The sequence below is a fragment of the Xiphophorus couchianus genome, chromosome 4 (assembly GCF_001444195.1).
Source record: "Xiphophorus couchianus chromosome 4, X_couchianus-1.0, whole genome shotgun sequence".
Lineage (NCBI taxonomy): Eukaryota > Metazoa > Chordata > Actinopteri > Cyprinodontiformes > Poeciliidae > Xiphophorus > Xiphophorus couchianus.
The window spans coordinates 3,466,210-3,491,400 of NC_040231.1; the positions used below are offsets into that span (position 1 = coordinate 3,466,210).

At 38.1% G+C, this 25,191-nt stretch overlaps 2 protein-coding genes and 1 long non-coding RNA gene across 3 annotated transcripts in view; 2 read left to right on the forward strand and 1 right to left on the reverse strand.

The window, feature by feature from the left end:
- Window positions 1-3,712: 3,712 nt before the first annotated feature.
- The window catches only part of samd4a (sterile alpha motif domain containing 4A), a 54,520-nt gene continuing 33,041 nt past the window's right edge, over window positions 3,713-25,191 (reverse strand). Inside the window, exons 4-13 of the mRNA XM_028015487.1 lie at window positions 17,937-18,224; window positions 16,662-16,771; window positions 15,682-15,768; window positions 13,515-13,761; window positions 12,713-12,798; window positions 12,146-12,264; window positions 11,803-12,004; window positions 9,164-9,290; window positions 5,925-6,008; window positions 3,713-3,839 (exon numbers count right to left, since the gene is read on the reverse strand). Coding sequence (XP_027871288.1) covers window positions 3,811-3,839; window positions 5,925-6,008; window positions 9,164-9,290; window positions 11,803-12,004; window positions 12,146-12,264; window positions 12,713-12,798; window positions 13,515-13,761; window positions 15,682-15,768; window positions 16,662-16,771; window positions 17,937-18,224 — 1,379 coding nt within the window. The 3' untranslated portion in view covers window positions 3,713-3,810. The remainder of the gene's footprint in view (window positions 3,840-5,924; window positions 6,009-9,163; window positions 9,291-11,802; window positions 12,005-12,145; window positions 12,265-12,712; window positions 12,799-13,514; window positions 13,762-15,681; window positions 15,769-16,661; window positions 16,772-17,936; window positions 18,225-25,191) is intronic.
- Window positions 9,454-11,917, forward strand: LOC114143442 (uncharacterized). The gene is made up of 4 exons (XR_003595251.1): window positions 9,454-9,675; window positions 10,903-11,155; window positions 11,265-11,650; window positions 11,788-11,917. It is a non-coding gene; the product is annotated as an uncharacterized LOC114143442 (long non-coding RNA).
- LOC114143441 (tripartite motif-containing protein 16-like) lies at window positions 20,060-22,864 on the forward strand. The gene is made up of 2 exons (XM_028015488.1): window positions 20,060-21,810; window positions 22,567-22,864. Exon 1 carries the CDS (start codon window positions 20,095-20,097, stop codon window positions 21,808-21,810), a length of 1,716 nt encoding a protein of 571 aa, XP_027871289.1. The 5' UTR covers window positions 20,060-20,094; the 3' UTR covers window positions 22,567-22,864.

Here is a 25,191-nt window from a genome sequence, read left to right on the forward strand (position 1 = left end):
TTTTTTCTAATTATTTTGAGGTCATGTTAGCATGTAGCTTTCATTAACGCAGCAAACGTCTCCGTGTCCCGGCTTCGTTCAGAACAGGAACATCCGTCCCTGGTAATTCAGACGTCACTGACAAATTCAAATAAATCATTAACGTCTAACATTTTCTAGAAAAAACAAAAACATTGTAGAAAAAAAAAATCAAGAACATTTCTTGGTTTCAAAAGTTAAACATTTTCTAAAAAAAAAAAAAAAAAAGAATAAGTTTTGTAGATTCAATTTTCAAGTAAAAATCTCCAAAAATTTGGAAATGTAACAATTTTGTAAAGTTGGAAATTTTCTAGTAAAAGCCTCAGAAAATTTGAGATTAATTTAAGAGATATTCCAGGAAATCAATAAATATTCCGTTTAAAATGTTGAAAATTTGCTGGAAAAAACAATTTTGATAATTTCTGAAATTCTAGGAAATCTCAGAAGTTTTGAGATTAAATTTTCTAGAAAAGAAAGCAGAGATCATGAACATGGAAATTTCTGAGTTTTAAAGTTAAAAATATTCGACTTTTTTCAAATTTCAATGTCTGGTGCATCAGGTGATGTAATTTTTAAACATTAAATGAAGGATATTTTTACCAGTTACTCAGTACTTGAGTACTTTTTAGCATTTTGTTTTTACTCTTACTTGATTCATTTCTTGGACGGATACTTTTTACTTTTACTTGAGTAAAAATGTTGCGTTACGCTCAAGAGAACATTTTGGCTGCTCTGAATGAAACTCTTGTTCTCCACTGCATGTCAGGCCTGCAGCGTCTTTAGCTAATGCTAAAATAGTCCCGGATGAGCCGCCTCGCATTCTTTCACACCTGAATATAGCGGCGTCCAGTGAAATCGGATCAGCGGGCCGAATGCTGGCCACGTCTGAACGAAGCCGTTTTATCCAAGCAGGACGAGACTTTGTTAAAGCTCGGAGGAAACCAGAGGTAAAATGGCCACCGTGACATAAAAGAAACATGTTTAACTCCAGGCTCAGAGTTTAGATGAAGAGAAAATAATAAGAGCTCAGATGGTTCAACTCAGAACGTTTGAACGTGAGTCACATTATCAAGTGCGGGATGCAAAGAAAATACTATGAAATTACAACAATAAACCCTAAAATGCAAAAACACAAAACATCACCAAGCATTGAGTCGTTTCTAGTGAAAATACCTCAGTATTCTAGAAATAAGACAAAACTAACTTACATGAACTTTTCAGCAAGAAACAGGAGCTTGTTTTAAGTAAATAATTCCTTAATATTGAATAAAAAGTACTTACATGTCAGTGAAATAATTAAACAAAGAAATAAATTATTCTAGAACTGCTAGAAATAAATTATAACTAGTGAGTGGCTATAACTGATGCTAATAGCAAAACACCTGTAGTTATAACTACTAGCTATAATTTTACCTTTTGAGCAAAAACTAATTACTACATATAATTTATAATTAGAACTAGAAAAATGTTTTGTTATAACTAGAACTTAATGAATTGTCTACCTAAAACAAGCTCTGTTTCCTGCTGAAAAGTTATTTGTTAGTTTTTCTCTTATTTCTATGACACCTGCACTAGAAACCAGACTCAAAATACTTGGTAAAATGCAGTTTTTGCAGTGTAATTATTAAATAAACTGATCTGGATTCACCAGGTTTTTTTTTGCACATTTCCTTAATGTAAGTTTATTCCAGATGGAAGCAAATAGGGATAAATATTAAGACGCAAAATAATGAAGAAAACATATTCTATGACGGCCTCTGCTGATGAAGCAAAGACACACAGATGCAATGACTGCGTCTGGCCAGCAGGTGGAGGTAAGCACTAATCAGACAATCTCTGGGAGAACTACCCTTCATGGATTGACCAGTTTGTTTTTCACACTTTTTCAACGAATACTTTTTTGCGACATGCGGCTTAACGAGATCGCCCGACATACCAACACGCTCCATCGTCTCCCGTTCACAAGATTTCCTGCATTTTCCTGCAAACCTTCAGATTTAGACAAACTAATCCACTTCCTGCTGCCCTCGCTCACATGACATCATCCTCCTCCGTCGCCTTCAGAGGTCTGGCCTCTTCAAACATCCGCTTCCCCCTCTTCAGCATCACTTCAGCTTAATTCCTTCCTCTACAACATATGTGTGTCAAACTCAAGGCGCGTGGGCCAAATCCGGCACGCTGTAGCTATTTATTTGGCCCTCTAGACGAGAAGTTTGCAACTTTTACAACCAAAAGAAAATTATGGAAATTCTTGAGCTCTAAAAATCGACAATTAGCAAAAAAAAAAAAAAAACAACAACTAAGAAATCCTGAGATTAATTTCACAAACTTTCTAGAAAAACGTGGAAAATTTCTGAGCTTTAAAAGCTAAAAATGTAAAAAAATAAAAAAATTCTAGAAAATTTCAGAGATTTTTGACAGAAATTAATTCTTTTTTTATATCTACATTACCGCTAATAGACTGCTGTAAAAACCTGCATCTGTTATTTGATCTAATGTTAAATCGTATTAGTTTTAGTCAGGGCTATTAGGAGCTGCAGGTTGGACATTCTAGAGGGCCAAATGAATAAACTTTAACAATTGTGCGTTTAAACATAACTTTATCAGTTTAATCAAATTAGTTTTATTTGTATAGAGTCGGATTCCATCATTGTTAAAAGATGTTAAATATTTAAATTTATGTTGTAGAAATCGAATGGGGAGAAAACTGCAATCTTTTAACAATTCATCAAAAAATCCCAAAGGATTTTTGTCCAGTTTGTAGAGCAAATACTGTAGGAAAAACTAACAAATGTAGCAAAACATAGAGGCTTTTTTAAGTCAATAATTCCTTAATATTGATGAAAAAGTTCTAGTTTCACAGGCAGATTTTTTCACTCATAACAAAATATTTCTCCCATGTCAGAAGTTAAATAATCTGCCAGTGGAACTGGAACTTTTTCATAAATATTTTGGATTTATTTACTTAAAACAAACTAAATGTTGCCAACTTGTTACTTGTAAGTTAGTTTCATTTCATGTTTATATATATTTGCAGTAGAAACTGGACAGAAATACTTGGTAACGTTTAGTGTTTTTGCAGTGTAGGTAGTTTTATTAATGAATTTGTGAGTTTGACGCCGCCGCTCTTCAACATTCTCCGTCTTCCTCTGCCTCACTTCCTCCCGACGTTCTCTCCGTTAAAACCTCGCAGCTAGCCGTCGCTTCGTAAAGATAAAGGAAACGTTTGCTGTAAACTGGTTCGATGGTTGCCTGCGGGTCGTAAAGCTTCGCGCGCTCCCTGACAACGAGCGCGCTCTCCGACAGCAGCATCGTCGTGTAAACAATACGGACGCACAACGCAGAAACAAGATGTCGGCTGAAAACTCGCAGAGTCGCGGCGCTAACGTCTACGAAGCGCCGGACGTTCGATCGGCCCGAGAATCCCGACCCGAACGCGCCGGCTCCGCTCGTCTCGTCTGAGGTAACATTACTGATGCGGAAGACGCCATGTTTCACCCGGTCGGCCCGATCCACAGGCCGATGTCGCCCTTCCGCTCGCCTCCACTGGGGGGCGCCAGTCAGGCGCCGTCCATTGCTGGCTTTGATGCTGTTCCTCCTCGGACGGAGGAGGAAGTCTGTTTCTGTCCGACCCGATGGATGATGGGCTGCGTTGGCCGTGCGGCGGCCAACTTGCGAGTGTTTCCGAGGTCCGGCCCGATCCGGTCCAACGGTGGAGCGCTGCGGGGAGGGGGCGGGAGGACCGGCGACCTCCGGCTGGCTTTGAGGAGAACCTGCGGCGCCCCGATGACCTCATATCGTTGATGTGCGATCTGCACCATCTAACCGGGAGAGAAGATCGGGATTTAATCGTCAAAACCAGTCAACTTTAATTGATAGCTGATTAATTGATAAGCGGCCATTTCCTTATAAAGCTGAGTTTTCTCTTATATCATAACATAAAGGTAAAATGTTTCATAAATATGTTGACTAAAAAAACATTTAAGTTATTCTGTGTATTAAATACTGACTGAATAAACAGAAAATTCTGGTTTTATCACGTTAATAAACTCAGATATATTTATAAAATAACAAGACAGAAACTTATGATGGTGTATTAAGGCCATAATAAGAAAAATAAGAAAAATAAGAGAATAAACTAATAATATTAGAATAAATTTCGTAACATTTTGTCAGTTATGTCGCTCTGCTCTGATGCTTCTTGTCTCATTGAGATGTAATTATGTTATAATAAGATCACATTTTACAGTAATGACGGTTTGAACGAGGCAACATCATAAGTTACAGAAAAACAAAAGTTTTTCCCAGTTCCTAGTCAGACGCATCGCTGTGTTAAAATCTGAAGATCGATGTGCTGAACAGCGAAGAGCCAAACGGTCCTGCTGAGGAAACGACACATCTGTGAAAACAGACGGCCAGCTGCTGCCTCTAATGAAGGAAAACTAACCAGGATGCACTGAAAAAACACAAAATACTAAATAGTAGTTGGTCTAATTTAGCACAAATATGCTTGAAATGAGATAAAACAAACTTACAAGTAACTTATCAGCAACATGTACGGAGAAACAATCACCTGATGATCCTGATTTATAAATCTCTACTCGGCTTGGCTCCAGCATACATAGATCTATTACATAGATCTGTTATTGCATAGAGCTGTTATTACATAGATCTGTTATTGCATAGATCTGTTATTGCATAGATCTGTTATTGCATAGAGCTGTTATTGCATAGATCTGTTATTACATAGATCTGTTATTGCATAGATCTGTTATTGCATAGATCTGTTATTACATAGATCTGTTATTGCATAGATCTGTTATTACATAGATCTGTTATTGCATAGATCTGTTATTGCATAGATCTGTTATTGCATAGATCTGTTATTACATAGATCTGTTATTGCATAGATCTGTTATTACATAGATCTGTTATTGCATAGATCTGTTATTACATAGATCTGTTATTGCATAGATCTGTTATTACATAGATCTGTTATTGCATAGATCTGTTATTACATAGATCTGTTATTACATAGATCTGTTATTTCCCATTCTTTACGCTCTGATAACATTTTTCTTTTGCATGTTCCACGTGTTTGAACTGAAAAGGGGAAGCCAGCATTCGGTGTGAAGCTCCTTCAGCTTGAATCAGCTCCAGTCTGAACTCAAGATGTCAGATGTTGATTTGACTGGATTTATTTTGTGTGGTTCTTAAAAACAGGCAACGAGATTCTATTAAACGGTGTCACTGCTTTTAAATTGTTTCTATTGTTTTACACTTGTGTCTATGTATTAATTAGTTTTATCTGCTGTGTATTGCAGACTTCTGTCCAGGTCCCTCTTGAAAATGAGATCTGGATCTCATCGGGGTTTACCTGGTTAAATAGAGGAAATTAAAAATATACAGGAGATTGATTTAAGTCAATAATCCCCAATATTCAAGAAAAAATTACAGTTTCACTGGCAGATTATTTCACTGAAAACATTTTTCCAATTTTATAAGTGAAACAATCTGCCAGTGGAAGTGGAACTTTTTTTGGTAAGATTTTGTGTTTTTGCAGTGCAGTATACATAAAATGTAAAAAAGAAAACAAAGAAATGTTCTCGCCAAGTTCTCCAGCATTTAGCAAACAAAAATAATTTTGACAAAACTAACTAACCTAAAACTGATTTAAGTTCAGATACTAACATTTAACTACCCTTAAAAACATTATAAGTAAAACCAGACTTATAAAGTGTATAAAATCATACTGTGTGTTTGTGCAGTGTGTGTGTGAGCGCACACACACACTGCGCGCGCTCACACACACTGCGCGTACACTTGAGTGCGCTCAGTGTGTGTGCTGTATATGTGTTTGTGTTTGTGTTTGTTTTGAAATGTTGCAGTGAAAGTAAAAGCCGTACCTCCCAGAGCGTGTTCTGTCATGCTCAAACACAACGACTCCAGGCGATTGTTTATGTCCGGCTCCGTCACTGGAAACTGATGATCTGTGGAAAAAGCAAAATGATTTTCACAAAATAAAAAACAACATGAAACAATAAATAATGTAGAATTTAGTCCACTCTCCTGATATGTCTGATTTCTTCAAGTAAAACTGAGAATTTTGATACAAAATACCAGAAAAGCTCGTAATGTTTTCAAAAATTAATCAAATGCCAGGTAAAAAAAAAAAAAGCTGTATCTACATTTTATAATTATAGTTATATATTATTTATTACCTTAATGATCAATTACTCATCATTAGCATGATTATGTTTAGAATTGTCATGATATAAATTGTTATTGACCAGGTCAGTCTGACACAGACAGCCGCTGCGGAAAACACACTGTACACTGCAAAAACACAACCTGAAAAACTACCACTGCTGGACCAGCAGCATGAGTCAATAATTCCTGAATATTGATGAAAATGTTTTAGTTCAAATAATTAGTACATTTTCAAAATCAATATTAAGAAATTATTGACTTAAATAAACTCCGATATGTTTCTGAAAAGTTACTTGTAAATTAGTTTTTTCTTATTTCAAGTGTATTGAGATATTTGCATTAAAAACAACAAAAACACTTGGTAAGATTTTGTGTTTTTGCAGTGTATGGGCATTAAAAAATCAGTTTTCTTGTTTTTTTAGGCTCATTTTAATATTGTGAGCTAATTTTTTAGACTATTTAGAAAAAAATCTCACAATGGTTATTAATTTGGGTTTTCTCAGCTAATATTTAATTGAACTTGTAAAAAGTAGAAGCAACTTAAAAATCTGCTTTTATTTTATGTTGAAATGCATTTTTTGACATTTCACATACAAAATAAGTAAATAAATAAAAGGAAAAATGGCTGTCTAATATTTTTTAAAATTAATATTATGGATTTAAAAAAAATTAAAGCAAGCTCATTTATCTTTCTGAAGAGTTACTTGTAAGTTAGTTTCACCTTATTTAGACATTTACACTTGAACGAGACAAAAAATACTTGGTAAATTTGTTTTCGCAGTGTCAAAGTCAAATTCCCGGCTCTGCTTTCATATTTTTTACTTTCTGATCTTAGCTGTTCTGAATCCATCTGTCAGCGAACAGATCAGAGATGTAAACAGAGGAGGGAGGATGTGTCGCTTTCACATCAACTCTGGCTCCAACCCAGCTGCAGCCAGACTGTTGTGTGTGCATGACTCTGCAGAGTCGTCAAAGGAGGAGAGGAGGGATGGCAGAAACGGAGCAACGGGAGAAAAAGGAGAGAGAGTCAGGAAGGGAATCCAGGGAGCCCCGTCCTCGCTGCACAAAGGCCCTCATTGTGAATCTGACCACTCTTTCCTCCCCTCTCTTCCTCTCTCCCTCCCTCCGCCGCCTTGCTTCCCTGCTCTCCGCTGGCTTTTCTTTTTTTAAATCCGTTTTGTCCTCCTCGTTCTAAAAAGAGGGAGGCCGAGTCGCTGCTATAACCGTCCTCTGTTCCTGTGGGACGGAGGTTACTGCAGGTCACTCCGTCTGACACAGACAGCCGCTGCAACCCACGGGAAACACACTGTACACTGCAAAAACACAACCTGAAAAACTACTACTCTGCTGGATGTCTAGTGTAGGTAGATAAACACATTACACATGTGTTTAATTTCCTGTAACTAAACGGGAAACTTTGCATGTTGGATGGACTCGCATGTGGTTTCTCCTCGTAGAAACATAAAATCTTACCAAGTATTTTTGGTCTGTTTTTTAGTGCAAATATCTTAGTTCACTTCAAATATGAAAAAACTAACTTGCCAGTAACTTTATAGCAAGATATAAGAGTTTGTTTGAAGTCAATAATTCCTGGTTGATAATTTAACTTTTAATTTAGAAAAATGTAATGTTAAAAATAAAACAATAACTTTTTCATCATTAATTCAGATCAAGCTCCTATATCTTGCTGAAAGGTGACTTGAAAGTTAATTTTGACTTATTTCAAGTGTAATAAGATATTTGCACTAGGAACTAGACTAAATTAGCTCAGATAAAGGAAAAAATGAAATAAGACGTGAATTTGAGTGAGTATTCTTGTTTTTATGTGTCATAAACTGCAAAAACAAAATCTTACCAATTATTTCTGGTCTAGTTTTAAGTGCAAATGTCTTATCCTCCTGAGACCCAGAGAAAAAAAAGTTTTTGAATTTTTTTTTTTACACTACATGACTCTTTGGAGTGAAAAAACATCTCTACAATTGAAAAAATTTCAAAACATGTTTATATTTATTTTTTAGAGTACGTCCTTTGGAGAGGACATCGGGACTCTCTTGTGGCAAATATGAACACATTTTGAGGCCCAGGATGTCCTCTCTAAGGACCAACAGGATTTAACACAGTGGCATGTATGGTTTCAGAGTTATGAACAAAAAACCTATGTGCTCCACAGAGGACAAAAATGTATTGCTGGGTCTCAGGAGGTTTTAATACACAAAACTAACTTACAAATAACTTCCCATAAGATATAGTAGCTTGTTTCAAGTAAGTAATTACTTTATATTGATAAAAAAAGTACTATTACACTTATAAAAAATATATTTTCCCACAGTAAAAGTAAAATAATCTGCCAGTGGAATTAGTACGTTTTAAAAATCAATATTAAGGAAATATTTACTCAAAAAAAAACTCCTCTATCTTGGTTAAAGGTTACTTATAAGTTAGTTTAGTCTTTTTTTCAAGTGCACTAAAATATTTGCACTAAAACTGGACCAAAAATACTTGGTAAGATTTAGTTTTTCTGCAGTGTAACAACACATAATCTTTTATTTGTTATATGTCAGATTCTGTTTTTGAATAATCCTATCAAAATGGACATAAATTAGAAATAAATGAGAATATCCAGTCGACCAAAATGGAAAAGGCAAATTTTATGCATAATCTAAGCTGGTTTTTAATATTATTTGATTAAAGTAAATACTAAAAACCAGTCGTTTATCAGTTGTTTGTTTTTAAACCACTGACTGGCTTCGTCTTTATTTATTGTTTTTATGTTTGTAGTGAATCCCTGAAGTTATGAGCCAAGTTAATTTTGAATGATACAGGAACTAAAGTAGTCACGTCCTCTGAATCGATTAATCACAGAGTCGGCCATTTTGGCTGTCTGGCTGGGTTACATAAATCCATAAATGAAATCAACAGAGCGGTAGCTCCTCACCGGCCTGCTGGAACGTAACCATGGTTTGCGGCGTGGTGTGGACCGGCAGCGACCGCGTCCTCTGCACGGAGCTGTGGGTCCGACTCGGCATGCTGTTACTTCCTCCAGGGTTGGCAAACCAGGGGCCCTGAGGAGAAATAGTTAACATATTACTGTGATTTAAAACTAGATCAATAAATCAATAACCATACATATTGTGATAAATCCATAAATCAAATAAAAAACAGAGTGGCGCCTCCTCTCACATTACCTATCAACAGGTATATGTCTGAGAATATTTTATAAATCTCTCACAGCTAGGTCGTTGGAATCAACTAACTCTCTCACTCTTTGGTTACCTAGCAACAGCCTGCTGGGCAAGAAGCAGTTTCAAGTTCCCCCCAACTTTGGTTGCCTGGCAACAGCCTGCTGGGTAACTGCAGCAGTAACCTGCCTCAAAACTGCTTAAAAGTAAAAATCAACGGCGTGGAGAGGAAACTCGATGAAACAGGACAGATCACTCCACCAGTCTGGTAACAATTCAGATATTTTACAAATTTTTTATTGATTAGTTGTGATACGTTTTTTAGCCATATTAAAAACACATTAATGGGGTTACGTTCAGACTAACACCAGAATAATCCAGAGGGTTGTTTCCCCCAAAGACCGGTAAAATAAAACTTATCAAAACTATGGAATCAATAGAAATAGAAATATTAAAAACTATTTTAAAAAGTTAGACCAGATATTTCCAGGCCAAAGCAGATTGTTCATAACTTCTGGTTCCAAAAACAGATTGCTAATCCCAAATTAGTTGCCTTATTTTGTGTTTTTTCACTGCAAAAACAAAACCTTACCAAGTATTTTTGGTCTAGTTTTCCGTACAAATGTCTTAGTACACATGAAATAACACAAAACTGACCTACAAGAAACATTTTAACAAGATGTAGAAGCTTCTTTTAAGTCAATAATTCCTTAATATTGATGAAAAAGTACTACTTCTAAGTGAATTAATCTGCCAGAAGAACAAGACATTTTTTCATATTATAAATTAAATTGTTTTTTTCCAGGGGCAGATTATTTATTTTAAATAACCAATAGTTTTTAATTAATAATAAGGATTTTTTTTCCTATTTCTTGCTGAAAAGTTACTTGTAAGTTAATACACTTGAATTAAGGCTAAACTAAGATATTTGCACTAGAAAGTCCAGATTATCTCATCTTGTAACATGAGAAAAATATTCTTCTTATAAGTGAAATAATCAGTCAGTGGTACTAGCACTTTTTAATCAACATTAAGGAATTATTTACTTAAAACAAGCTCCTATATCTGCTGAAAAGTTATTTGTAAGTTAGTTTTGTTTTAATTCTAGTGTACTAAGATATTTGCACTAAAAAGTGGACCAAAAATACCAGGTAAGATGTTGTGTTTTTGCAGTGTACAGGAAAAATCCTGCTTCCTTCATTTGTTTTACTACTTATTCAGCAAATTGCTGCTTCGCTGCAACATCTGCAGATGAAAGACTTTACTGGTGGAAGCAGGAAACATTGTTTTCTCCTGATTCTCCTCCCTACATCAGGTAGAGCTAATAACGGGTCTGAGAGTAACCTGCATATTATCCAATCCCTCACCGCCCTGCAGCGCCGGCGGCCAGCGAAAAACAGGAAATGCCTGTGCGCTGTTCTCACTGTATCTGAGCCGCGCTCTCTCTCTCTCCCCTATATATACGCTGCACCTCGATCGCCCCTCCTCCTCACAGCTACAGTGACTCACAGCTTTTCCTGCCAGCCGACTTTTCTCCCTTTTTCTCTCCTGGCACTTCCACTCCAAAGACAAGAAGGAGGAACTGAGGTATTTCCTGCCATTGTGGGGGATGATGAGTAGAAGGAGGGAGGGGAAAAGGGAAAAGAAAACCGCTCTGAAATGGGTCGGATCGGACCAAAATGAGGCAGAACGGGCCTGAAACCTCCCGCACGGCTCCGCCCGTTTTCAGTGTTGACGCAGAGTCTGTGGTATGTGGAGCGACCTGCCTATGAGCTCCATTCACACACACACACACACACACACACTACTCATCCTGCTTTTCCTCGTCATGGAATAATGACAGAAAAACTATTTCAGGGAGAAGACGTGCTGAGCCCCGGCGGTTGTAACCATCCTGGAATGTCTCGCTGCTCAGTCCGGGAATGTTCCACTTTAACGTCAAAGATACGACTTCAGAACTAAGCAGTTTAACTCTAAAGCTTCTGAAAGTGTCTTTCCCTCATCACATATACAGAGTTCCCATAACTCTGTAGTGATCCGCGCAGATCAACCGCCATCTTGGTAGGCAAGCGCAGCGCAAAACCTAGATGAACCATGGCTTCCAGACCAACAAAAAGAAAATTTGGATTTGGTTGCAGCGTGACGTCACGCCCCCATCTCCCTGCTGGAGGGTAAAAAGCTACTGGCTAACGAAGACTACCATTCCCTGACCCCCATCTGAATCAGGGTCACATGTCTGCTTGGTAAGATTTTGTGTTTATGCAGCGTGGAAGTTGAAACTGGTGCAAAAATAGAGCCAGCATTAGTCAATGCTATCACTAAAGCTAAGCTAACATGAACACAGCCAAAAAAAGCTGAATAACTCCTCCATCCTCCACAGTCCAGTTTGACTTACATGCCTGCCCTGTTTGGGACCGTTTGGGGTGCTGCTGGAGCTGCGGGGTGTGGGTCCCAGCAGCCCCCCGCTGCCCAGTAAACCCAGTCTGGCTCCCGGTAAGCTCCTGGAAGGCATATGGAACTGGTGGAGGCTGCGCCTGGCGGACACGCTGCTCCCGACGCAGCTGGTGGTGGGGAGAGAGTTCGACTGACCGAAACGGCTGCAGGACACGAGAAACGTACAAGAAACGTACGAGAAACGTCAGAATGAAATCAAAAAAGTTAATAAAGCTACTTAAAAAAACAACAACACATGTACTGTCACAAATAGTGGAAAAAATGGCCAGTTTGTGAAAACGTACCTCCTCTGAGGTCGGTAACCCGCAATGTCGAGGAGGGTTTTCCTCGGGATCGACCGGAAAAGCCTCTGGATCTGCTGTTTCCATGACAACAACCTCTTCTTTTGCGTCTCTGTGAAGGACTGCCATGCACACAGAGAGAGAACAGCAGCTAAGAATCAGGAAATAATCAAACTCTCCGACAAGTAATTTTGGCTATTTTTTAGTGCAAATATGTTTGCAAACTTGAAATAAGACAAAACTTTTCAGACAGAAGTAGGAGCTTCTGGCTGAAAAGCTCCAATTAAATCAATAATTACTTAATTTTGATGAAAAAGCACTAGTTCTAACTGTCAGACAATTTCACTTATAATGTGGGAAAAATGTGTTACGAGTTAAATAATCTGTAAGTAAGACTTTTGTCTGATTTCAATAAAAAGTAGATCGAAAACATCAAATTGAAAACTTTTATCATCCAGTTTTTGGTAGAAAGAGAAAAACAATAAATCGTGCAAATGGAAATTATTGATTTATCGTGCGATTAATCGATTTATTGCGACAGGCCTGTGTATAAGATTCGGAGGGAAATACCTCATGGATGAGACATTTATCGATGAGCTGCAGGTAGGAGCTGATGTTGTCCTCATCCGACCGCGACACCAGGAGCTGGGTGCAAACTGAGGGCAGCGTGAAAACAGAACATGAGACGGGGGTGTCCGAAGTGTGGCTGATTTTTTCTTTCTTAAACTTGGCTAAATATAACAAGCATTTTGAAAGAAAGTGACCCAAATACGTCTGTTATTACAGACAGGAAACTTATTAAGCCAAGCAAAAAAATCTACTACGGCGTATTAAGGCCATTGTAGAAAATAAGTAGCAAATTTCTGCAAAAACACTCAGACATTTTGAAAGTAATCAACAAAAAAAAAAAGACAATTTTTGAACTCCAAAAGGCGTAGAAAAAAAATAAAAATTTGAGCTTAATGTCAGAAATTTTCTACAAAATAATTTTGAGTTTGAAAAGCCAAACATTTGCTAGGGAAAACCCCCCTGAAATTTTTAGATTAATATCAGAAATTTTCTACAAAAAACCTTGGAAATTTCTAGAAAATTTCTGATATTAATAAAATTTCAGAGTTTTTGGCTGAAATGTGCTCCTTTCTTCCCCACCTACATTGGTCCTAATACGCTGTTGGATCCACAATAAACACTGGGATATTTTATTGGCTTGATTTAGACAATAAAATATCCTGAGGTTGGTTTTTTTTGGCCTCCTGCAGCTACTTTTGAGTCTACAGTTTTAGCCCAGGTGTCTAAAAGTTTGGACACCTCTGACATACAGTAACTCTTCCATCTCCATGTGAAACCACCTGAACAGGTGAATTTCGCTCACCTTTCCCCATGACACGGGTGAACTGGCCTGGCAGATCCCCCTCTGCGATGACACTGCTGCCGATCTCGGCCTCTCCTCCGCCGCCTCCAGGCAGGCCGGAGTCGGAGGCGGAGCTCTTGCTCTGCGGACTCAGCAGGGGGCGCTGCAGAGACGACTCCTCCCCTCCGCTGAAGGCTTTGATGGGAGTCGTGATCATCAGGTGGAGCTCCTGCAGCGGCGTGCGAAGATTCCCGCCCTCCAAGACGTCCTGGAAACAGGAAGTAAACATTCACCAACCAAACTGGGAGAAATAAACAATAACTAGAGGTGAGCAGAGTAGCCAAAAAGTCTACTCAAGGCACAGGGGCAAAGCCCGGCCCACGTATTGAGGCCTTAGTCCTCATGGCGGTGGTCGCAGGTTCGATTCCCGCATGTCAAATGTCGCCGGGCCGACGAACTACTTTCAAATAAAGGCCACTAGAGCCAACAACAAAAAAAATAGCACTACTTCAATGCGTTTTCACGAAAAGTAAAAGTAAAACGTATCCGTCCAACAAATTTCTCAAGTAAGAGTAAAAATATATTTGGTAAAAAAAACTACTCAAGTACTGAGGAACTGATCAAATTATCAATCATTTAATATTTAAAAATTACATCATCCTACAGACCAGAATATAAAGTTAAGTGGAAAATTTGGCATTTTAAGGACAAAATGACAATAATTCATATAAATAACAAAAAATAAAGAAAATGTTTCCAAGTTAGTTTGTTTAAAAAAAATAAATTAAACTAACAAAAACTGCAGGTGTGTGTCTGTGTCCGGTGAATTTTTAGTTAAAACATGTTTGTTTTCCATTCAGTGGGTAGAAAATCCAGAAATTTTACTCAAATAAGAGCAGAAATACTTCATAATAAAAATACTCAAGCAAAAGTATAAAGGAACGCGTAGTAAAAATATTCCTAAAAGTTTTTTTCCAAAAGGTTACTCAAGTAAATGTAACTGAGTAAATGTAACTAGTTACTAGCCCACTCTGATAAAGACATACGTTGTATAATCGTGCATCCATTTGCAGCCATTTTCATAAACGTTGAGTTGGGGGCGTGGCCAGCAGCAGCTCTTTTAAATTTAAAGTGACAGGAGGCTCTAAAACAGCTACAATCTCATTATGCAATAATGAATTTGTGCTAAAAATGTAGTAAACATGTTTTATATCTCCCATAGGCCAACCTTAACCTGTTCAAGTAAGCACAGTGGGTCAACTTTAACTTGTTAAATGAAGTAAAGACATTTGCCAATCGGCCATGTTGACACAGTGCTGCTGCGAAAGGTTACGCCTGAAATTAGCTTCAGTCCCTCCTTCTGCCTGACCTTTAATGTTGTTGTTCTACTTTGAAGGGTAATGAGTAAAGAGGAGAGAATGAGTTTCAAATCTGAGCCCAAAACCTTCCCTTCAGTGGAGAACAAAATCTTACCCAGTATTTACTGTCTAGTTTATAATGAAAAATTATTATTATTATAAACTAACTTACAAGCAACTTTTCAGCAAGAAAAAGGAGTTTGTTTTAACTCAATAATTCCTTAACGTTGATGAAACAGTTCTAGTTCCACTGGCAGATTATTTCACTCGTAACAAAAATGTCTCATTATTAGTGAAATAATCGGCCAGTCATTTTTTATCAATATTAAGGATTTATTGAGTTAAAACAAACTCCTTTCTTACTAAAAAGCTGCTTACAAGTTAGTTTTGTATAACTTACAAATGAAATCTTGCCAAAAGTAACTTTTTATCAAGATATAGGAGTTTGTTATAAGTAAATAAATCCTTAATGTCGATTTTAAAAAGTACTAATTCCATGGGCAGATTATATGACTTATAACAAGACATTGTTCCCATGTTATAAATGAAACTAGTACATTTTCCATCAATTTTAATTAATTATTGACTTAAAATCAGCTCCTATATCTTGTTGAAAAGTTACTTATAAGTTAGTTTTGTCTGATTTCCAGTGAACTAAGATATTTGCACTAGAAATCAGGCCAAAAATGCAGTTTTCTGGATCAGTTCTTCTCTTGTTTGGCTATTTACAGGCTTGGCGACTTAAACAAAAAGGTCCTAATTACCAAAATAAAAGTCAAAGCTAGATGACTTTTAATTTCTTGCATGAAAAAATCCCAACAGTTTCTGACCTTTTCCAGGCTGCGCAGAAGGTTCTGCCTTTCTTTGAGTTTCTGAATGCTGATTACAATCTTGTGTCGAGCTCCTTTAGTGACTTTCTGCAGAAAAAAAAACAGATTAAGATTACAAAACATATTTTAATTGGTAGCTGTGCTTCCTTTATGCTAACCACAGCAGCAGGATGATGAGGCAGATATTTAGAGACGTCTTGGTGTGGATGTTCATCACATTAGAGTCGAGCAGAAAGAACTGGCAGCACCTGGAGGAAGTAGACTGCTTCCTGGACCAGCTGTAGCCGAATTAAATTTAGCTGCATCCCGCTTTAATAATAGATTCCTCAATGCCTTCATCCACAAGGAAAGCAGCTGCTATATTTGTTCGGTGACAGAAGCAACTTTTCAAGTCAGTAGCCAGACAGCATTAACGCTTGGAAGATATTTTTATTATAGCGAGAGAACAGTGAGGAGAATTTGGATGCAACGGGATCTAAATGAGCGATTCCTGAATGGTATGGATAAAACTCTTGATTGGATGTCAAATGGCATTAAAACACAGCTGTTTCACAAATAACTACCTTTATCACTGCAAAAACACTAAATCTTACCAAGTATTTTTGTCTAGTTTCCAGTGCAAATATCTTAAACTTGAAATAAGACAAACCTGACTTACAAGTAACTTTTCAGCAAGATATTAAGTAATTCACTCCTTAATATTCATAAAAATTCCACTTGGAGATTTTTTTTACATTTGTAACATAAGACAATTGTCTTGTTATAAGTGAAATAAACTGCCAGTGAAACTAGTACTTAAGGAATTATTGACTTAAAACGAGCTCCTACATCTTGCTGAAAGGTTACCTGTAAGTAAGTTTTGTCTTATTTTAAGTGAACTAAGATATTTGCACTAGAAACTGGACAACTATACTTGGTAAGATTATGTGTTTTTGCCGTGTAAACGTTAAAATTAATTGTTTTTCTGTGCGTGTACGAACCTGTGCTTCTAGTTGTTCTTCCGTCAGTGACATCATCTCATCGTAGGTCATTGTGGAGAAGAGCACGGCATACTTATGGAGACGAAGACTCTTCAGCCATCCAGGAACATCTGTGGAGAAACTAAGTCTGTCAAATCTTTTTCATAGATCTGGAGACATTTCCTAGAACAGATGTCATCGTCAAAGCGTTGATCTCAAAGCAGATTCAAGAAACAGCACAAGTTATGTATAAGTATCTTATACATAAAAAAAGTCCCATGTAAGACTTTAGCAAAAGCTCAGCGTATTACAAGTGAGGAAACAAACATTACATACATGTTTTTCATATTTCTGTTTAGCCACCTGAATTTCAGGATGACTGCTATTTCTCAAGATGGCCGCCGCTTTTGAGCCTTTTCAACCAATTACTGCAAATTATTTTTTACCAATTTTCATGACTTCAATAAACTTTGTCACATCAACTATGATTATCCTATTAATACAAAATGAAAGTAATGATATGTAGCAAAATCAGATGCCAAAACTGAAACTGAGGACTTTGCTCTTCACGAATCTCAGCCATCAGCTGGAAGGAGATGAAGATGAGACAGATTGAGAAACTGTTGTTTTAACAGTTAGCGTTAGTTTCTGCTAATTTTAATGTATTTAGTTGTTTAGAGTTAGCTACTACTAATTTATTTATTTAGTGATCTAATATTAGCTTCTGCTATTTTTTATGCGTGTTGCAGTTTAGCATTAGCAGAGTTACATTTTTAAATTAATTTAACAGTTTAGGATTAGCTTCTGCTGTTTTTTAAGTGCTTAGCAGTTTAGCATTATTTTCCACAATCCCACGTGTTGAGTAGGTTAGCGTTAGCTTGCGCTAATTGTTTTTAATGTGTTTTGCAGTTTAGCGTCAATGTAAGTAAGATTCTACTTTAGTGAATTATGGGTTAGTGAATTTAACTTTTTGGTTAGCTGTGCTGATTTTAGTGAAAACATTATATAAGTATATTTTATATGTTTGCTCTATATATTATCCATTAAAACAATGACGGCCATTTTGAAAAATATAGCACAAGATCAAGAAAAAAAATATAATTTCTATGGTTCAAAATAGATAGGCAATGATCTGACACCAAATACATGAGCCTCTTTGGTGATTTTAGTGCAAAAATGGCTGCTATCTTAAATTTCTCAATGGCTAATTTTTCTTTTCCAAAAAGCTAGTCCCTGATAACATCTGAGCCAAATAATGTTGTTGTATCCTCATGTAAAACATTCTGCTTTACTCACCCCTCATCCCACTGCCGTCCTCATGGAAGGAATTGCGATGCAGACTTGAACTGCCTCCTAAGCCACCATCATCCAAATGTTCGCTGCCCCCACTGCCCGAAGAGGCGATGCTGCTCTGGGGGGAGAGAGGCGCATGGTCTGGGGCGGGGCCTCTGGACGTCCGAAGGTCCTCTTGGGACAGCCAGACGTGGCCCAGAGGCTGGTTGTTGGGGCCGCTGATGGGGGGCGTAAGGGACACGGAGCGCTTTAGGGGACTGTGCTGCTGACTTCCACCGCTGCTTGAAAGAACTGTAGAAGAAAAATATACTCTATGTTTACACTCGCACGTAAAAATGGCTGCAGACCAATGCACAATTATGCAACCGTACATCTTTGAAAAGCAGAAGTGGAGCTTCATGGACAACCAACAAGAATACAGCAAGATGTTTCTGGATGGAAAACCAACAACATTCAGCAACCATTGTACGGTAAAACCAGCAGACCAAACGTGATGTAGCTCCACTTTGGTTGCTAGGTAACAACCTTGGATCGACTGGGGTTGCTAGGCAACGGCTCAGTGCCAAAATTGGGAGGTTTGAGAAACGACTCGTTTTCCAGACACCAAGAAACATTGAGTTGTTGCCAAATAATGGCTGCATGTTTGTTTATTTTTAAATGCTTGGGCTGCTTTTAGAAGCAGTTGAGATCTAAACTCTAAACTTCCATACATCTAAATGGAAGCATAAAACTGTGCAAAAAGTGAATTTTGCACAATAGGTTCCCTTAAAGATACAATCAACATGGAGGTTTCAGATTGACAATTTTTAATCTCTGTAGATCCTCCAGATTCAAGGGTGCCATCTTGTTGACAAATAGCCAAGACGGATTTGGTTTCTTGTTAACAATTATTGGGTTGACTTATTTTTGGATCATCATCTTAGTGAAAGACCAACTGATGGCCCATTTTCTTTAGTTTTCTGGCAGATTTTTATTCATAATTTTCTGATTGTCTTCAGATTCCATGACGCTAAATCAAATACCCCACATCACTCTACTGCATTTCAAAGACCCAATCTTACAGGAAACAATCAGACTTTGTAAGGATCATGTGGTTCAAGATGCGATGAACTGAAAATGAAACTTACAGCATCACTCACTGTACAATTATGTCAGCTAATAATCACCTGAGCTCCAAAAATTAATTCTGAATCACAACTTGGTCCTTTAATAAATAAAAATAAAAACAAGACAATGACCTATCATGTCATGACGCAGCAGAAAACTGAATTCCTCTGTTCTGGCCAATAGTCAGAATGGGAACACATTTCCAGACTTAAAGGACTAATGTCCTACGCATTTATCATTTGAAGTTGATCCAGAAAGCTGCTAAAAGCAGGAAGCCAAAGCATAAGACCCAGTTCTAAAGTCCTTCCACCGGCTCAGCGAATAGACATTAAGATACTGCAGTTAGTTTATAAATCACTGAAGAATTTAGCACCACAATACATTAAAGATCTGCTGTTGTATCAACCTTTCAGACCTTTCAGGTCTTCTGCTTTTGGTTCTGTTCTGCACCCTGAGGACCAGAAATGGAGAAGCAGAATTCAGCTTCTATGCACCACAAATCTGGAACAAACTTCCAGAAAACTGCAAAACAAATGAAACACTGAGTGCCTTTAAATCTAGACTAAAAACCCACCAGTTTAGAGTTAATTTTGACCAATAATAACTGGAACATTGACCAACATGTCTGATATATGATGGTAATGGACAAAATGTGTCTCTGGTTTCAAAATTTGTCACTTTATGATGTTTTTACAACCATTTATATATATATTTATAATGTAAATCACTTTGAATTGCCATGTTTCTGCAATATGCCATACAAATACACTTGATCCATTGATTGCTGTTGTTACATCTCTAAAACAGGATAATCAGACTCCCTCCTTAAAACATTGAGTCAGTTAATCATCTTCCAGACTTTCCCTAAGGCTGATTTTTCTGTTCTTCCTGCTCTTAAACACGCCTTAATGCTGAGTTGATCCAGCGTCGGCTGAAGGTGAAAGCTGATTGGCTGCAGCCTCTCTGCACTGAGACAAGAGTCAAAGATCAAACTTTGAATCTGTTTCTGTTTCAGGAAGTGAAATTCACACAGTCACTGTGACTGAGAGCAGAAATGGAGCAGAATCAGCTCGACCGAGAAACATTCTCCTGTTTGATCTGTCTGGATCTACTGAAGGATCCGGTGACTACTTCCTGTGGACACAGCTACTGTATGAACTGTATTAAAACCCACTGGGATGAAGAGGATCAAAAGAGGATCCACAGCTGCCCTCAGTGCAGGGAGACATTCATACCGAGGCCTGTGCTAAAGAAGAACACCATGCTAGCAGCTTTAGTGGAGCAGCTGAAGAAGACTGGACTCCAAGCTGCTCCTGCTGACCACCGCTATGCTGGACATGAAGACGTGGCCTGTGATTTCTGCACTGGAAGAAAACTGAAAGCCATCAAGTCCTGCTTATTCTGTCTGGCCTCTTTCTGTGAGAAACACCTTCAGCCTCATTATGATTCAGCTGCTTTTAAGAAACACAAGCTGGTGGAGCCGTCCAAGAACCTCCAGGAGAACATCTGCTCTAAGCATGATAAGTTATTGGAGATCTTCTGCCGCACTGATCAGAAGTGTGTCTGTTATCTCTGCACTATGGATGAACATAAAGGTCATGACACAGTCTCAGCTGCAGCAGAAAGGACTGAAAGGCAGAGAGAGCTGGAGGAGAGACGAGGAAACATCCAGCAGAGAATCCAGGACAGAGAGAAAGATGTGAAGCTGCTTCAACAGGAGGTGGAGGCCATCAATCGCTCTGCTGATAAAACAGTGGAGGACAGTGAGAAGATCTTCACTGAGCTGATCCGTCTCCTCCTGGAAAGAAGCTCTGATGTGAAGCAGCAGATCAGATCCCAGCAGGAAACTGAAGTGAGTCGAGTCAAAGATGTTCAGAAGAAGCTGGAGCAGGAGATCACTGAGCTGAAGAGGAAAGACGCTGAGCTGGAGCAGCTCTCACACACAGAGGATCACAACCAGTTTCTCCTCAACTATCCCTCACTGCCAGCACTCAGTAAGTCTGCCAAATTCTCCAGCTTAGAGGACCTTCCTCCGTACTTTGAGGACATTACAGCAACACACTCATCCAGCATCAACATCCGTCCTCTGAGACACTTTGAGGACGTGACAGCAGCTGTGTCAGAGCTCAGAGATAAACTACACGACGTCCTGAGAGACTCAGGGACAAACATCTTACACAGACTTAATGATGTGGATGTTTTACTGTCAGAACCAAAGAGCAGAGCTGGATTCTTAAAATATTCACGTGAAATAACTTTGGATCCAAACACAGCAAACACACGACTGGGACTATCAGAGGTAAACAGGAAGGTGACACTGATGAATCAACATCAGTCCTATTCTAGTCACCCAGACAGATTCACTGGATGGTGGCAGGTTCTGAGTAGAGAGAGTCTGACTGGACGTTGTTACTGGGAGGTGGAGTGGAGCGGGTTTCAGGTTCGTATAGCAGTCGCACACAAGAATATCAGCAGAGCAGGAGGTAAAAATGAATGTGGATTTGGAAATAATGACAAATCTTGGGCTTTAGTATGTCAACAAAACCGTTTTAGTTTTGGACACAACAACATCAGGACCTCCATCTCAGGTCCAGTTTCCTCCAGAATCGGAGTGTACCTGGACCACAGAGCAGATATTCTGTCCTTCTACAGAGTCTCTAAAACCATGACTCTCCTCCACAGAGTCCAGACCAGATTCACTGAACCGCTACTGGCTGGAGTTTGGGTTTGTTGCACTGAAGACTCTGCAGAGTTCTGTAAACTAAAATAGATTTCCTCTCTTCTCTCTGATTGTTGGTCAGATTAATGGTTCTGGTGTCTTTGCTCTGTTGTTCTGTTCTTCTTTATTTTTCAGCTTTAAATGTAGATCTCTGTGTTCCAGGAGCCATGAAGGAAATCAATGCTGATGTTTTTATTTTTATATGACAGAAAGATATATCTCCACATGAAAATGTAAACATTCCTGGATGCTCATAGTTTTACTTTAATATTTGTATTAATGTACTTTGATGTTCTGGTTTCTCATGTTGTTTAAATCTGTTAATATTGAAATGAACTGAAGTTGCGTCTTTTTTCTTTATTTTGATCCAAATAAGAAACTGAATCTAACATCAATTTAGAACTGATGCTGTTTTCTTCTCAATTCTTTAGGGGGTAAATACTTTTGAACACAGTATTATTAATTTTTTATTTGTAAATTTTTTTTGAATTCTGTATAATTTTCTATCCACTTCACAGTTGTATACAACACTGTGTTGGTCTTTCACATTAAATTCCAATCAAATATATTTATGCTTGTGGTTGTAATGTGACAATCCAGAACGCTGCAGCTGGAGTTCTGACTAAAACCAGGAAGACAGAGAACATGACCTCTATTCTCAGAGCAGGTATTCTGTCCTTCTACAGCGTCTCTGAAACCATGACTCTCCTCCACAGAGTCCAGACCAGATTCACTGAACCGCGACTGGCTGGAGTTTCTGTTGGTCATATGATAAGAGACTCTGCAGAGTTCTGCAAACCCAATTAAATTTTCTCTCTGATTGTTGATCAGGGTTTGTAGTTCTGATGTCTCTGTTGTTCTGTTCTTTATTTTTCTTTTTTTAAATGTAGTTCTCTGTGTTCCAGGAGCCATAAAGTAAATCACAGCTGATGTTTTCTATCATTCTGATATGACACAGAAATGTTGTCACATAAAAATCTGAACTTTTCTTGGTTCTAATAGTTTTGTTTCAATATTTATATTGATGCATTTGGATGTTCTGGTTTCTCTTCCTTTGTTCTGCAGAACAAATGTTCTTGATTAAATCAATTGATACTGAAGGGAACTGAAGTTGCTTCTGTTTTATTTACTGTGATCCAAAGAAACAGAATATAACAGGGATCATAAATATTTTCACGCCACCCGTCCCCCGCAGTGGCATTCCCTCCCCGAATTGAAATACTATTGCAAATTTGATCATATTTAATAATTTACCTGCACACACCACTGGCTCCAGCACTGTATGACCTGATTATCAAAACCGCTTTTTATTGTTCTAAGTCTCAAAACAATTTCCAAGTTCAGTTTATTAAGACAATCAGTAACATTTAATTAAGACTAGGGGTTGAACCAATTAGTCGACTAGTCGACTAGTCGACTCTAGGACGTCTCGCGAGTTTTTACATTTCATGTCGACTAGTCGCAGTCATGTGATTGCCGGTGGTGACAGCCTGTGCTGATCTGACAGCACAGTATACGTCACAAGACACAAGAAAAATAAGTTAATACATTAGCTTAAATGATATGTAGATGGATGCATATTTGTGGTTTTAGTGTTTTTAAAAGGAGATGGAGTTGCAGCTGCAGTCCACTACAAAACACGAGCCGTCTAAAACTCGCCCCCTTCCCGCTAAGGACGTCACTTAGCCGGCTCGCGAGTGTCTTTGTCACGACGATCTAACTAATACATTATGATGTTATGTTGCTGATTAAATAAAGATCTGTGGTAATGACAGCTGCTGATTAAATAAAAGCCTGTAGTTGGTAATAACAGTGTATACTTGTCTGACATATATATAGCCGTGAGTTCGTGCTAAGAATGACACTTCGTGCTTAGAAGTGTCATCAGATCAGCTGTCAGAAGTGTATGACACTCTGACAGCTGATCTGACAGAACACTGGCTACAAAATGGCGTCTTCAAAACAGATCGAGGACAAGCCCGCATCTTGTCAAACAGGTAGATTTTCGTCAACAGTGTGGAAATATTTCACTTAAGCTTTGCGTCTTGCGTTGCTATGACGTCACAACGACTAGTCAACTCGACATCGACTCGACTTTTATCATGTTGACGTTGACTAGAAAATATCTTAAATCGTTCAATCTGCTGAGTCAGCAGAGCTTCCTGCCGCGCATCGGGCGGAGGAGAAGCAGGTGGTTTCGTTGAATTCAGCGGTAACCAAACGGGATCCGTTCATAACAAGTTTGGCTTGTGATGTTCCAAAAGCACCATGTAGTCAGTGTGATCATTTGACTCCTATAGTAACTATCCAGAGATCATCAGCATCAGCCGGTGTTTAGAAAAAAAAAGTCAGACCCGACTTTGTGCAACAAACTTTTCCCCGCTGCTCACGAAGAATCTCCATAATAGACTTAGGAAAAGCAGGAGAAGGGGAGAGTGTGTGTGTGTGTGTGTGTGTGTGTGGGGGGGGGGTTGTCAATATTTGCCGTTAAAATAGCTAATAAAGCCTCCAAGTAGTTGTGAAGGGTTTTTGCGCTTACGTCACTATGACGTCACCGCGACTAGTCGACATCGACTCGACTATTATCATGATGTAGTCGACCTTAAAAAATATGTAGTCGTTCAACCCCTAATTAAGACTACTCAGTCTGAAAGAGAAAAAGTGCAAATGATTCACTGGGATGTGTATTTTTAGACTTTTTAAGCTTGTAGGACTGTAAACATTATTAGTCAGCTTCTTTAGCCTATTATTTTTCACAAAATATGTAGTTTAACATTTTCTGTGCAAATTTTGCAACAACACTGTTTATATTTCAGCTTGTCAGAAGAGATTAAGAGTGACATTTTGCATTAACAGTAAAAAGGGAAGCTTTGTCTATTTCATGGCCTTTTTCTGCAAACCAGTTACTTGCTTACGATAGAGTACGCCCAGAGTACGTTTTTTGGTTTGTGTTTTAAATACGAAAAAAGCTGCACAAGAATAAAGCCAGAATTTTATGATAGCTCTTCACCACATTGCACTAAAATGAGGAATACTGAGGCTCTTGTAAAGTCATAGTTAGAATTGGTTTTACACATAAGAAAATACTTCATATTTTATCATATCAGAATCAAATAATCAGCTGTAGGACTTTGAAACAATTGTTTAAACAACTTTTTATTTCAAAGAAAGATTAGACTTGCTGAGCCCTTTTTTTATTAAAATGAGTTTTTACTCATAATTTGACAACTTTCTTCAATCAATAGTATAACTATTCTGCTCATATGACTTTGTTTTCATAATATTATGACCATGAAAAAAACCCACAATCTCTTAGCCTGGCCATAAAACTCTGTCATACTTGTTTTACTGAGCTCTGCTGCAGTTTTTCTTTTCATGGTCAAATTTCTCCGTCTCTCCTCTGTGACGGTACATCATAGAGGAGAGATTCAC